Genomic DNA, 14,773 nt, shown 5'->3' on the forward strand with positions numbered 1-14,773 from the left:
GTTAAGAGACGGCATGACATTTCATGGTCACTATTGTATATGTTAATCGACAGATAGATATGCAAATATATTGCATGATTCTATATATTTGCATGTATATTAAATTCATACAAATACATAATTTGTACACGCATATCACAAATATTTAATCTCTTGTGTGTGTGTTTACGTGTAGGTGTTTATTGTCTTTACGTGTGTGTAAAATTTGTGTTTGTTTCTGGTGTTTTTTTTTGTCTCTTTCTTTATTTTCGCAGTCACAGTGGTTTACTTCATATAGAGTCGTTATTAAATGATATCGAGAGCAAAATCCTCTGTTGCCATGTAACTACAGTGTTTATGCATTCGACTGTCTCCATGGTTGCATTGTATTTTTTTTCGGGGGGGGGGGGCACTGATGATGGCGGAGGAAAAGTCTGAGTCTAATGGCTTTGAATGTGCAAGGCGACGGGGCCGCCCCCAGGTTCCATTATCTCGTCATCAGTGGCTTGGGGTTATTACAAATGAAGAGAGTGCTGCAGCAGACTGTAGTTTGGTTTACTAGTATATCCAATAACGAAAACCAGCTATCGTAGGTACTCTCATTAGTGATACTGTACTACCCCATCTACGGCAAATCCTGATTAGTTTATTCTTTCCCACACCAGTGAGAGACCACCACGTCGCGTTCGACTTTTCCTCTTACAGTCTGGCATGGTGTGACGCATTCTTAGCCATGACATTATTTCATTTATTGGCAGCGAGTCAACAGATGACTCGATTCTGATGATCTGCTGATCGTTGTGGTAGTTTGCGATTCTAATGATCTGCTGGAATCAAATTAGGCTATGAATACGCCGCATGCTCGACTACTCCGCCCCCCCCCCCCCCCCCCCACTCGTCGTAACGACGTAATCGTACGCATGCATACTTTTACACACACAGTACTCATACACACAAGCCTACATCCATACATACATGACTGATTCGAAAATTTAACCACACTGGGCATAAAAGTTCCTAGACGTTGACCTTTTCCACGATTGTCCACACTACTATAATGCTCTGTTGCTTTCATTATTCAGGTAACAGATACATTAATTGTACGATACATTTACCAATCAGCTCCTGCATTGCACACAATACATGCGTTCGTCATTTCGAACCAAAAATCTATCAGCGAATTACGGTGAAAAAAAATGAAACCAAAACATTTTAAAGATAAAAAGGTTAAATGACGATAACTGAACAGCGATCGCATAAAAAAAATATGCAAGCTTTACTCTGCTTTGAACGTAAGCGAACAGTTATTTCAATTCCTCTAGAAAAAAACGACCACAAAAGAACTTCACTATTATGTGACATACAGGATCAAATTATACCGCAGATGGCGCACTTTTCTTTTTCTCTCTCGACCGCATAGACCCACAGAACTAAGTTCTGTGCAAAGACCGCAAGTTTTATGAGACTATTATTTTATGAAGGAAAGGTATAGTACCTCCTTGGTATAACACTGTTGTTATTTGCGCCAAAAATGTGTGATTTTTCTGTTTGTACAGCGGCATCAGCTTATGATATCATATATTATCATTGATTTGAATGTCAATAGATAAAAAAGAAAATATAGACGTGTACAGGTCGTAGTATTTTGTTGTGTTTTGTAAGCTCTCGACTCACCCCCTGCGACAGACTGTTCATTCTCGTCATCTTGTATGGCGCCCTCTTCGTCCTTGATCTTCCTATGTTTCTTCGATGAGAGTAGATTCCCCATACTGCTTCTCTGGTGTGTTCTGTCTAGGTTGAAAAGTTCTTCTTCAAGCAGTCAGCGACGCCCTGAAACAGAACGATATGAAAGAACAAGCGAAATAAAGCCAACATCAATCGATACGACTCACTATCATACAAAGGTATGGATGGATTCAGGATTAAACAAACGCTTTTCTATAATTTTCCTTTATTGTCACCACGTAATTAATAGTTTTCTCGCTTGATTTGTTCGGTGTCCATGGCTACCTGGGATGTCACTAATATGTTAAACAAAGTTAGTTAACACATTAATGTAAATGTAATAATCGGGTATGGTATTGCTATTGTTGACATTGATATGGATGTTGTTATTGATGTTGTCGTCGTCGGTGTTGTTGTTGTTGGTTGTAGTTGTGGTGGTGGTTTTGTTGTTGTTGGTGGTGGTTGTAGTTGTGGCGGTGGTTTTGTTGTTGTTGTTGTTGTTGTTGTTGTTGTTGTTGTTGTTGTTGTTGTTGTTGTTGTTGACCAATGTTGTATTCTGTTCATGTCTGGACAGAAGGATTTCTATTCGATGTAGTGTTTTGGGTTTATGGCGTTCGTTGTTAGCGCGCGATTGAGCTCATATGTTTGTTTTTTTCTTTGTACGGAAAATAATGATCATTCATTTTTTTCCCCTCAAGTCAGCGCACAAAACTGAGGCACACGCCACTGTAAAACAAGGGCAAAACGGCAATGCATGTACTACAGAAATACACTGTTGATAAGATTATTTTAACATTTCTCAAATGTACAGAGAATGAAGTCGTACTAACAAACATATTCTTGGAAGGACACACTAAGAAGACACACGAAGAAAACACATAGTCAATAACACTAGCTTCTATTAAACAGCCATCCCATCTATCGGTAAACCCTCCTCCCCTCCTCCCCTCCTCCCCTCCTCCCCTCCTCCTCTCTTCCGTTGAAAAAGAGACCCAGCTGGAGGCACAACGGTAAGATCGACCCCTATAGCGCTCGATTCCACAACCCGTTGGTAACGGCGATGAAAATTTAAACCAACACTGAATTCAAAATGTATCATCATGGCGACATAATAATTCATCACTTTCACCTCACTCATTTTGCCGCATCTCTCAGCACACACATACACATTGATTCATGGTGTCCTCTGAACGTCAATCCTAAGTGTGGACTATAATAATGTGAAATTCTACAGTAGATTAAAAAATAATAATAATAAAGAATACGACTACGTATACCGTGTATACGGGTAGACATCACCAATCGTCTACCAGTAGTAATACTGCATTCCGCCCTCTACCGTTCGACTATACACTTCCTTTCTTCTTCGCCTGTCTGTATTTTGCGAGGGATGTGGATAGAGAGACGCCTCCTTGATTTTACTCTTATAGTTTGTTTGATGAACATATTCAAGAATACATACCTGTGCCTCTATACATATATACAAACATACGCCTATACATACATAATCATTATACAGACATACGTATATACTTACCATCATTATGTTTTTAGTCAATAGTATTCATCACAATTACGTATAAAATATTTTCTCTGTCCGTATCTTACTTGACCGTCATCCGAATAAAGCACACTGTTTTTCGATGACGGTCTCTTTCACTTGCGTGAACCTTAAAATATGTATATGTTTACAAATACAATGTATACCATATATTTCTCTCATGCGCTTGTATGTCCACAAAAATAGTTAGTAGCAAATCAAGCTATCTCTGTTTTTGTCACATCATAGTTAAATCGTCGTTGATTTATTCAGTTTCTTATTTTTTACAAGTGGACAAATAAAACAAACTGAAAGAAAATACTTGTTTTAGATTCAATTTTTGAGAAAAAACTACTGGCTCTCTATTTCTCTGAGTTTATCCTATGAATCCAAGCAGAAATGGTAGGGAGGTGCACGGCAAACTGTATCCCCGTTGATACCATGACTGTGCTTCGACTCACAGCGTGAAAATTACAGTCAGCGTCCCGTCTTTTTGGTTTTTACAGGCCCGCAACTTGCATACTATATTGAAAGTAATCTCTTAACTGGGGCGTCATAATGTACGTACGAGGGTTGTCACTCAACGAATGGGTTTTTTTTTTCCGGACGAAGAGAAACTCTGTGACCGTGGATAGGACAGAAACTAATTTGAGGGGTTAGCGACATCAAGGAGGTACTAGGAGCGTCTACAACAATGACAACAATGAGAGAAATAACGAATTAACGACACTAGTGAGATTATTAGCTCCAGATTACTGAATTATAACAGCCTTCCTGGAAGAGAGGGTTATTTCAAACTCGTAGACGACGTCAGTTTTGGCGCAAAGTGAGGAATTACAGGTGTTGGGTTAGCGTCGCCTGGTTAATACACGTCACAAGTCAATTGAAGACCTGGAGGAAGATGCCCTCGTTGGGGGCATTATTTTACTGGGCGTGTCAGCGACGAACTCGATTCTGTAAAGGGTACAACACAAATCTCCCTTATACTTGGTCATCGTGAACAAATCTCCTCTATACTTGGTGTGAACTTGGGGAAGGTAATGAATTGCTTCTAAGCAGGTTTCATCATATTTCTTCAGAATTTATGAATAGAGCCAAAATTAAAAATATTGACCGCCATGTTTTATATTTTTACATTAATTGACTGTGCATCCAAGCCGGATATTGTGATTCACTTCTTTTCATTATACTTGATATACATTCCTTCATTGAGAAATATGAAAATGAATTGAACTGAATTGAATTGAATTCATGTTTCGAAGAAAGTACATGGAAAAATGACGTGACTTGGATTAGCGATCTTTTCGCATAAATTTTTGCCTTCGTCATAAGTGACGTCATCATCGATGTTATGCTATAATCATGATTGTATGATTGCTAATTTGATGATGCTAATTATCAGCATTAGGATTATGATTGGTATATCAAGCTCCATACATCTCGTCGAATTATAAATTCATCTAACCAGAGTGAATAAGTTTCCTTCCTAATCACAAGGATAACTTAAATCTACATTGACATACATACATCACAGTCATTACACTAATCGTTATCGTAGATATGATTCATACATCTACGATAATTTCATGTTAATAATCATTACTATTAATAGTAGAAGTAGAACTACAAACACTGTCAACATTATCGTCATAATTGATGTTTTAGTTTAGCGGCCACTGTCAACACAATTATAAGTCACCATTGGAGAAATTGTCCACAGGCTATAGAACATCAAATCTTCTGAATTGAATTGCATACTCTGCAAGATAACAAGAACTTTTTGATTTGCGTACATTAAGCACTCAGGTGTTTAATGTGAGTGATAATAGACTTATTAAATGTGTCTTTTGAACAGCAGGTATACGTGAAATCTTATTTTCATCTCATCGGAGTAGAAGACACCTGCTCGTCATCGATTTGCATCATTAAGAAAAACTGTGCTGTACATTTAAAGTCAACCATTAACCTGCTTCCATGTAATTCACTGTTCAAATGTTACTCACTAACTTTCTTCAGTTGGCTTCCTTTTATATTCTTGTATGAAAAAGGAACGCAGGAATAAAATAAACAAATATGAATTGTGGTTTCCAGTACATTGCTAGAATGTAGACGAAACAGCAGAAAAGATGGTGTGGAAAAAAAAACACAACAGACGGGATTCTTCAAAAGCCGTGGGTTGTGTGTCTGACCCACTGTCACTTTGGATGGGTCATTTCCCGCCAAATTTTTCCTTGGAAACGAGTGCAACGCATGTCACATTTCCGATTGCCTGCCCGCGACTTCCGATATGGATCCGATTTCATCGCGATCAAAGACATTATCAAGTGAACGTATACTATGCTTGCTTGTTTGTTTCCACTTCGTTATGTCTTTGCCGGCAGAGAGTGTAAAAACATGTCATTTACACTTTATTATTTCTCTCTTTTTTTCGTTTCATCGTGGTAGGCCTATACTATTGATCGTTCCAATTACTGATACATCTTTATTGTTGTAAGCAAACCGACTTTGAACCCGTCAGCTCACAAAACAAGCAATATTAACACAACCTTTACTTTCATAAACAATAAAGTCTGGTCTGTTGTTGTTTCTGCTTTTCCCTAAAAATTTGAAAGGCTCTTCTGCATTATACAAGCATCCAATGTTAAGCACTAGTCGCAATGTAAAACATCTTTTAGGTATCGAATGCAATAGCACACTGTAGTCACGAATATAAGCGAAATTGATTTATCAACGTGCAGATCTCAATTTTTGGTGCAAAATTTGTTAGGGAATTACTTGACAAAAGTCTGCAATGCTCTTATGTAGGCCTACAACATTAGTATATAAAATCCAGTTTGGGAATACATGTAAAATGAAAAAGAAATTAGTATATTTCTATAATGATCATTAACGCTCTAAAAAAAACCGGAATATGATGAAAGGTTGAAGATTATAAGTTAATGTCATACATAAACATTTTTCCGGCCACTTTCCTCCCCCTGCCCCCCCCCTCCAATATCGTCTCTGTTTACGCCTCATGTCGTCACCCCGTGCGAAATGTATCCCTGCCTTCTAATCCGATGTACTTAACGTGTTTACCAAGAACACCAACATTGCCTTATTTATCACTCACTTTGACTTTTAATCACGTAGGATGTTCCTAATTGTAAACACACTGACACAATACTCCACTATTTGCCGATCGCACGTGTTATTGTACGCAAGGGGTTGTATTGTGCGTGTCTGTGTCTCTGTGTGGGCGTGTTTATGTGTATATTTGCGCGTTTTCATTATGTTAAACGTGTGATGGAAACTATTAAGGGTAATAGGTGATCGCATGCATCGATGAGAGACTCTTATTGATATTCACGGTGTCATTGAAAACTTTACACAACAAGCAACACTCTTGCACCAAAATAGGCCCTTTATAACATTCATGACAGCCGTGACGTCCTTTCGTCATTTTAGTAACGAGCAGTGTTATGGTTGGGGTGAGAGGGTCTTCGCAGGTCAATGGGCCATATAGGGCCTATGAAATGAGCAGTGAGAGTATCACCGACATGGAAGAAGGTATACGCGCGACATCAGAAATTAACCAAACCATTAAATGCACCCATTTCTGAGACAACCGAACGAAGAGCCTTTACCAAGAACAGAGTGGTGCAAATACTGCAATATAAGACCCGTGTTCTCTTAAATAAGCTAGAAATTGTTATATTATATTAATAGTTGATAAAATAGGGACTCTTGTGACTGTTGAGAACAATGCAATAGAGACATAATGGACGGGACATACGCACTTCCCGAATGAAAATGTCGGAGCAATACAGGCACGCCCTTAATTACCATTCATAATGTAAATCTTATAATGTGATAATGGCATGCAAACAACTTCTTTCAACATCGTAAGGGAAATGATGTCAGCGAGGATTGCATAAACTCATAAAACCATTTCTAGACACTCGCAGTTGCCTAACATAATCAAGTAGCTGTACTCTCAAACAGACAGCCATCATTATTTGTTATGTGAGTGCTAATCACATCATTATTAGTGCTTAAACACACACATGAACACATACCACCATATTGTCTATTGTTCTAAATATTGCCAGAATACCGGACATGATAAGACGTGAGAACGGAAGTGAAAGCGAGGTCATGACCGGCGGTGACAAGAAGCCGGATATTCTGTGTACAGGGAAAAGAAACACACTGTACTTTTCCTGGCATGAAGCATCATGAACATAATGGCTTTACGTACAGGCAATTATAGTAATTTGACCCCGTCCCTCCTAGAAGTCATTACAACTTTCTCATGTTATATAATCATCATCATTTTCTTTTTTTCCCATGCCACATGCTTAACCGTCATTTGCCACAGTCCAATTTAGTAGACCTATAATCTGAAGAATCTGGAGCAGTCAAAAGAAATATGGAGCTCGATAATAATTCATATAATTCCTCAAATATCTCAGACAGGCAATAAACACAGACTTTGTTCATCACCTATATCTTGACATTACTTATCACTTTACTGACAGCAGTATCATAATCTTGCTCTTAGCTATCCCACGCATATCAAATCTCACGTAGAGTTGTACTTGTAGTATTTTGTATAATGGTATTGCAGACCGTTTTCTCTTCTATCCAGTTTTCGTGAGATTAATACCTAAGAATCATATCACTCACAAGCTATAAAATTCTCGTATATTTTCATCTCAAACAAAACAGAAATATCAGTTACTTCTGCGAGCAATACATTAATCGCTGCTGTTGTTTGTGTTTTGTTTATTTTCTTTTGTTTTTTCGTCATAAGTTTTATAATTTTCGTTTATTTTCATTTCAAACAAAAAAAATATCGACTACTTCCGCGAGCAATACATTAATCGCTGCCTTCGGTTGTTGTTTGTGTTTTGTTTATTTTCTTTTGTTTGTTTTTTCGTCTTTGTTTGTTTACTTGGGGTTGACGTACAATTGTTAGCCTCCTATATATGAGACGCCTCAGGAGTAGATTTCCTGTTTAGTGGAGAAGCGTGTTATGTTATAGCCCGAACAACGCAGAAAAAAGGGAAAAGACGGGGGGGGGGGGGTAGATTGACAAGAAGGGAAATGGGCGTGGTCACTAGGAAATATCACGAAGGCCCCAGTTTTATCCAGTTACTATCTTCTTCTTCTTGTTGTTTTTGTTATTTGATGTAAAACGCACGTTGTGCGAAGAGGAAGGGGATTCGTGTAAATTTTGTGTATATATCATCACTGAGAGTGAGATTCTAACATTTCACAATACGTTAACATTGAATGAAGAATAAATAGTGAAGAAAAAAAATCTTCATGTACCTGTATTCCAAGCAGGATTGTTTTGTGTAATGTTATTAGAACTCTATACAAGCAAGTAAATATTGAATGAGAAATTAAACTGGGGTTCCTAGTGTATTGAGAATGAAGTTCTTCATCAGTTTAATGACTAAGTGTTTTTTGTTTCCGTTTTTACCAAACTTTGCACCCAGCGAATTACACAAGTCTCTGTGAGGTGGACCGTAACGTATCAAGCGAGTCACACATTACGAAATGTAGCTAATTGTATATAGTAACATTCAAGTCTCGGGGAATTTTTGTTTCGGTCACGCCAGTTGTCCGTTGACAATGAGATTATAATTTATTGATTTTCATCTATTGAATCTGAATAAAGAACAAAGAATAAAGAATGAGAACAGCTGGTGATATATCTCATGCAGGATTGTGTGTGTGTGTTTTTTTTAAATGGTGCTACTCGAATTCCATATCAGCAAGTGAACAGAACAAGGAATCAAACTGGGCCTCCCAGTGCAATCAGAATACAGTACTGAATTCATGAGTCGATTGATAAATGTTTGTATAAATTGCCGTTGTTTTGTTAAATCGAATTTGCACAGCACGAATTGCACAAATCTCTGTAATACGGGGCCGCAACATAAGCGAGTCACTCATTACGAAATGTATATTGCTAATTATCATAACACCCACATCTCGGGGAATTTTCTTCGCGGTTGTCGACTGACTGTTTGCGTACCAGGCAAGGTGTCTGTGTTTATTTTCGCAATTGCATTCTCCTTTGTGCATTCATGCCCATCGCATTATATTCCCAACCCGAATTGAACAAATTAGCTTCAACTACTGCAGTAGGACCCTATAGTATTACATTGTGATCTGCATCAAGAAAATCGTTTGTAAGCCAGAATGTCGAAGGTCTTTGCAATTTATGTGTAATATATGCTATTGACAAATCAAAATAGGAATACCTCTTTCCCCCCCCCCCCCCCCTCCCCTACTCTCCCGGGGAAAACTGGCGTGGAATGACAAACGTGGTATAGGGCATATTTACAATTACGCTTCTGTTCCCATATGTATGTACCATGACGTTCCTTTGCCAATAAAACCACGGAAAAGATCAGTCCTTGCCATATCTCCATACCGATACAACTTAATCGCACGTAGACCAGTTCTTTTGTTTGCCCCCAGTTAGGTTACGCCCTTCCCTGCAGAATATAACTCACTGGAAATCGTAATACTCGAACAAAGTCCAAATATTTTAAAGACCTGTTCGTTATGGCAATATCGGCTATAGAGGAATCAAAGACGACTGATTATTTACAGTGGTATCTTGAACTTCCTTCTTCAACAAACACGCATTTGAGTCTTTGAATCGTGTATGCATCTAACATAAAATCATTCAATTGTTTAATGTAAAGGTGACAGTGTGACTTCGAGGAAGAATCGAAGCCAAAAATCAGGCATGAATTCAAGCATCGCGATAATTTGCTCTTTGACAGCCAATAATGTCTGAAATGGCTGTTTGTCACGCAGGTATTAAAGGAAGATTCCACTCTAAAATACAAAATCAAACAATCAATCAATCAAACAAACAAACAAACAAACAAATAAACAAACAGACTGACAAACAGATCTGTAGAAACATCGTGGAAGAATTACGAAAATTAAGAAAGAGAAAGAAATCTTGAAGTTCATCGTGCGCTCACGCTCACGGAATAGCAATATGTAATAGCCACATCCATTATGCAAATCAGGTAAGGTGACGTAATGGTCTTTCATTGCAGCTCCACTTCGCCTGTACATTAATCTCTGCAATAGTTCATTTTTACATAGATTTAAAAGAGGAAGAAATCGCATCCCTTCCAGTGCTTCAACAATTTCGCAATGATGAGCTTGTGCGGTCACTAATCGTTACTATATTGTCTACTCATTGACTATTTTGTAGATCACTGTCTTTCTATTTATAGCCGCCAGGAAAAGTTGCGAAATGATGACTAATTTACCAGTACAACACTCATTTTTCTCATTGAAGTCATATGAATGTGACGCGGAGTTTACCTGAACAATGAGACATTTATACGAGCTAGTGCCACTGTTGTGTGGTATTCGATACCACGTCAAGTATAGATGACACCACATACGTAATTGTAATTGAGCTTTGCCAATGCTATCAACAAACACACACACACACACACACACACACGAAAATAAAATAAAACAAAATAGATAACTTGTCACCAAATTTCTAATAAATTATGGTTTAACCTATAACATTGATGAAAATTCTTCACAGTTTTCTCACTTTATTAAAAAAAGCATTATGCGCAGAGCAGCATAATTAGTGTTGTGTTATATTAAATCATTATGTTGCAAGACAATAGGATGATAACAAGATAAAAAACAATTCCATGCATGACAGAAGAAAATTCGTGATCAGATATTTTAGCCCCACTTTGAGAACATTAAAGAACGTGAAACCGTTCTCTTCCTCTTTAAATCCTTGTGATTACGCAGAATGCTCTTTTTGTCATAAAAATACGTTTCACATGTCTGCTTTATTTGCACTCAAGGGAATTCTTTGTGTGCAAACACGTCTGTCGTGACTATACATAAAGGGATCGTGACCCAAAATCCAGCCATAAAATTCGTTGCGCTGAACTTTGACAACGCTCACGATAAGGTACCTGTCAATAGAATACAACCTATGTTTGGTTAAGCAACATTTGGCTGATATCATTGGCTTTATCTTGCTTGGTATTATCCGTTCATTGTTTTTCCTATATTTTGCTATGATGGGCCTTCGTCGATGTGCAGTTGCATCACGATGCTACCCTAAATATCAGATAGACCTGGAAAGAGAAGGATCATGCATCATTATTGCCATTCTTCTCATCAACACCATCACCATTACCATACACCTACTACTGAGAACATTCATTTCAGTCATGGATTAATTGTGTAGTAACAGTAATCATGAGGCACCACAATCTGAGTATGCATTAAGATTGATTGTATATAATGTACAGTCGAACCTGTCTATAGCGGCCAGTCAAGGAAGACGGAATAAAGTGGCCGCTGTATAGACAGGTGGCCGCTATAGACAGGGACGTTTACATGGCTTTATTTTCTCTTGGGGGAATTGTGTTTAGTGGTCGCATGCGGCAGGTGGCCACTACAGGTGGTGGTCGCTAGTATAGACAGGTTTGACTGTATAAGTTTGCTATACTGCATTACATATAAGTGTGCAGGACGAGACCTCAGACGAGACCTGTGACGTGGTGCCTGGAAATGCACCCCTCCCTTACCCTCCCCTACCCCTCCCCACCTCTGTAAGCAGCAACCCCACTCTACTCTGTATAAGCAGCAAGAGACGCTCGTTCGCATACTCTCGGGAAACGTCCGTAAGATTTCAACTGTCGATGACGCCAAATCTCGCACATGTTAGGCATTAAAGAGTTTAGATGCACCCTAATTCTTTGGCTTAGTTTAATGGTTGAGGGGGTCTTTGCAATTGACTGACAAATTGCTCTACATAGACGTGAATAAGCACTGAATTAATCAGCGTTTTAGTAGTAGCCGTGACAAAAGACATCATGGGCATACATGAGTAGGTCGTCGTTGTTGTCGTCATCGACGTCGTCGTTGTTGTTGTTATTGTTGTTTCTTTACTACAAAGACTTCAAAGTGTGGAATATACATCCTTGGAAGTGGGGCCTTGTATGCCTATACAGCCCTTCTGTACTAAACAGACTTCCATTTTCTTACTTTTTTTTAAATATTTGTTTTTCTACAAGAAACAACCTGTAATATTATAGGAAGCTCCTTCCACAACAGTGCACAAATGGAATCACTGTGAAATGGAGGAACGAATTCGAACTGAAATGAAATCGAATGAAATGATACTACTATTTCCTTCAAATCTGTTGTCTACATTTCTTAGAACTGTTATACAATCTACAGTTTTCGGATTAACTTACGCATATCAATTCGTCGAGCAAAAACGGGCACAGAAGTAGCGGGAAAGACTGTCTGCTGAGTGACTGGGATCAATAATATTGCAGATACCAGGCGTCACTTCTCTCGCTGTGGATGTAACTGCGTCTGTTCACACAGGAGCTTCCAAGAGATGGTCAAAACCTCCTTCAAGTCGAACTGCACCGCAAATGTTTGGGGAAAATCGAAATAAGGCACTCGGTACGTTTTCATCACATCACACAAGCAGATCAGTAACTATCGCGCACTTGCCTCGATCGAGAAACGTTTCCACGAAGTGAACTTGAACACGTCTATGCACGTATATAGAGCATCTAGGTTATGGGTCTATACGGTGGAACGTTATCTATGAAATTCCGTTACAAGACCAGGCTTTGAGCTCGGAAGAACGTGAAGCTGTATGATTTGAGTAGACCCACACTCCACGGAGTGCCAAAAGAGAAACTTCTAAGGACAGCCCCTCTCCTGTGAAATGTCGAGGCTTCGGACACCAAGCTATAATCCCTAGTTGGTAAACGGGAAATACCAGCAGGGAACTAACAAGGCGCAAGGCAATGACAAGGCATAAATGTGACGTAATTAGGGGCTTCCCCGCCTTGACATGCGTCCCTCCAGCTCTTCGGTGTTAGCCCATCTCTGGAACTCGATAGACCCCATACCAGCATTTGATTAGTGGCGTATGTCAACATGCCTTTGAGAGTCAACACCTCCTCCCAAACCACTCAATCAGCACTGCTATCAAGAATGTGCACTTGTATATCAATGCCATACATTATTACTCGAGTATTATACTAGCTGTAGGCGGACTTTGATCTGACAATATTATTTCGTCGCGACACTCATACACACAAAGATTTTAAAAAAATAAATAAAACACGGATTTTTTTCCCCTGACGTATTTATAGAGCTGCAGAGAGCAGCACCTCATGTCGTGTCAACAAAAGACGTCTATAGGTGTTTAAATCACCCCGTCAACAATTTAACGTAATTACGGACAAATAACTCATGTCTCGTTGTCGCTGAAAGCGGAGTTTAAAGACGAATTTCCTCCCTACCTTCTACTGTTACACCAAAGTCTATTAGCCCGCGCCTCCTCAGTCCCAGCTATTGGAAATTATTCATTAGTATGGAGTCACGAACTCTTCCCTAAACCAAGTAAAAAACGTGACCTAAGCCTCATTCTTTAACAGCACATGGCTACCGACGTCAGGTCTAGTCTAGAGTGTATAAACCGTGCTTGTAAGCTTAACTTGGTGCCCTTCTTTTATCCACTTGTCGGCAACTTCAATTTCAGTCTTAAAGGGTAACAGTTTGGGACATTGCAGGAAGAACTCGAACGCTTCCTTCGAACTTGTACTGTTGTACCGTTGTACCAAACTGGCGTGACTCCACAGACGGCCTGCATAATGTACAGAGGGTACTGAAAAATGCGCCAGTTTAGTTCATACATCACTTTGATTAAGATAATGTTCTCTCGTCAAAACCACCTCTACTATCGTTATGAGTACAGTAGCATTTTGACAGCAGTATTTTGACATAAGTTTCATCTTCTTAGAAATAACAATAAAAAAATGTCGGCGATACAGACATGCCTAATGGTTCGTGAAAAGGCAAACGAACTATGAATGTTGAACATTGCAAAGTATGCAGCGCTTTGGTGGGTCTTCGCGCGTGACATCAAACAAACGAATAGCGTTCTTCTGTTGTCCCTGATGTTTGCAGTAAAACGTTGCTTGCTATCATAATCAGTTGTATTCGTACAAAAAAAAAGTGTCTGTTTTCTGCAATCTCAAGTGTGGTTGCTTCCCGCCCCCTTCCCAAGCTAAGGCTGTCATTGAGTGGAATAAAATCATCAGATGAATCAAGGTGGGATCCCTAGCAAGTGTAAAATCCCTTCAGTACAATGGCGAGGTCGCTACAGGGTCGTACAATAAAATCGCAGTTCATGTTTCGATTTTGAGGACAACGAAAGTTTGACGACATCCAAAGGCGAGCAGATTGTCTTCTTTGAGAAAGCGACACTTGCATTAAGTGTTTACAAGGCTGACAGCACAAAAGCTTGTGATAAACGGCTTTAGGGTCTCAATAGTATGCATAGTATTCGACGTGTTCTGCGTCTGGTACTCCGGCAAAAAACCAACTAAAACTTGTTCGCCTTCAGTCATAAGATTTGCAAAGGGCGAATTCAACTCTGATTTCGCTCAGCGAGGCCTGTAACGGATAATGGCGGTATACTCATATCCCCTT

General features: G+C 39.1%; 1 protein-coding gene across 2 annotated transcripts in view; it reads right to left on the reverse strand.

Moving 5' to 3' along the window:
• Positions 1 to 14,773, reverse strand: part of LOC139726267 (uncharacterized) — a 56,707-nt gene that overhangs the window by 31,844 nt on the left and 10,090 nt on the right. The window contains exons 1-2 of one of the 2 annotated variants that reach the window (XM_071637334.1): positions 12,511 to 13,104; positions 1,654 to 1,809 (exon numbers count right to left, since the gene is read on the reverse strand). In XM_071637334.1, the coding sequence (XP_071493435.1) occupies positions 1,654 to 1,747 (94 nt within the window). In that variant the 5' untranslated portion in view covers positions 1,748 to 1,809; positions 12,511 to 13,104. Of the gene's footprint in view, positions 1 to 1,653; positions 1,810 to 12,510; positions 13,105 to 14,773 lie in introns of those variants that run through there. The other variant, XM_071637335.1, reaches the window with a different exon arrangement.

Source organism: Diadema antillarum, unplaced genomic scaffold (genome assembly GCF_040938485.1).
Source record: "Diadema antillarum isolate AM-2024a unplaced genomic scaffold, OU_Dant_1.0 seq00000082_RagTag, whole genome shotgun sequence".
NCBI classification, from domain to species: Eukaryota; Metazoa; Echinodermata; class Echinoidea; order Diadematoida; family Diadematidae; genus Diadema; species Diadema antillarum.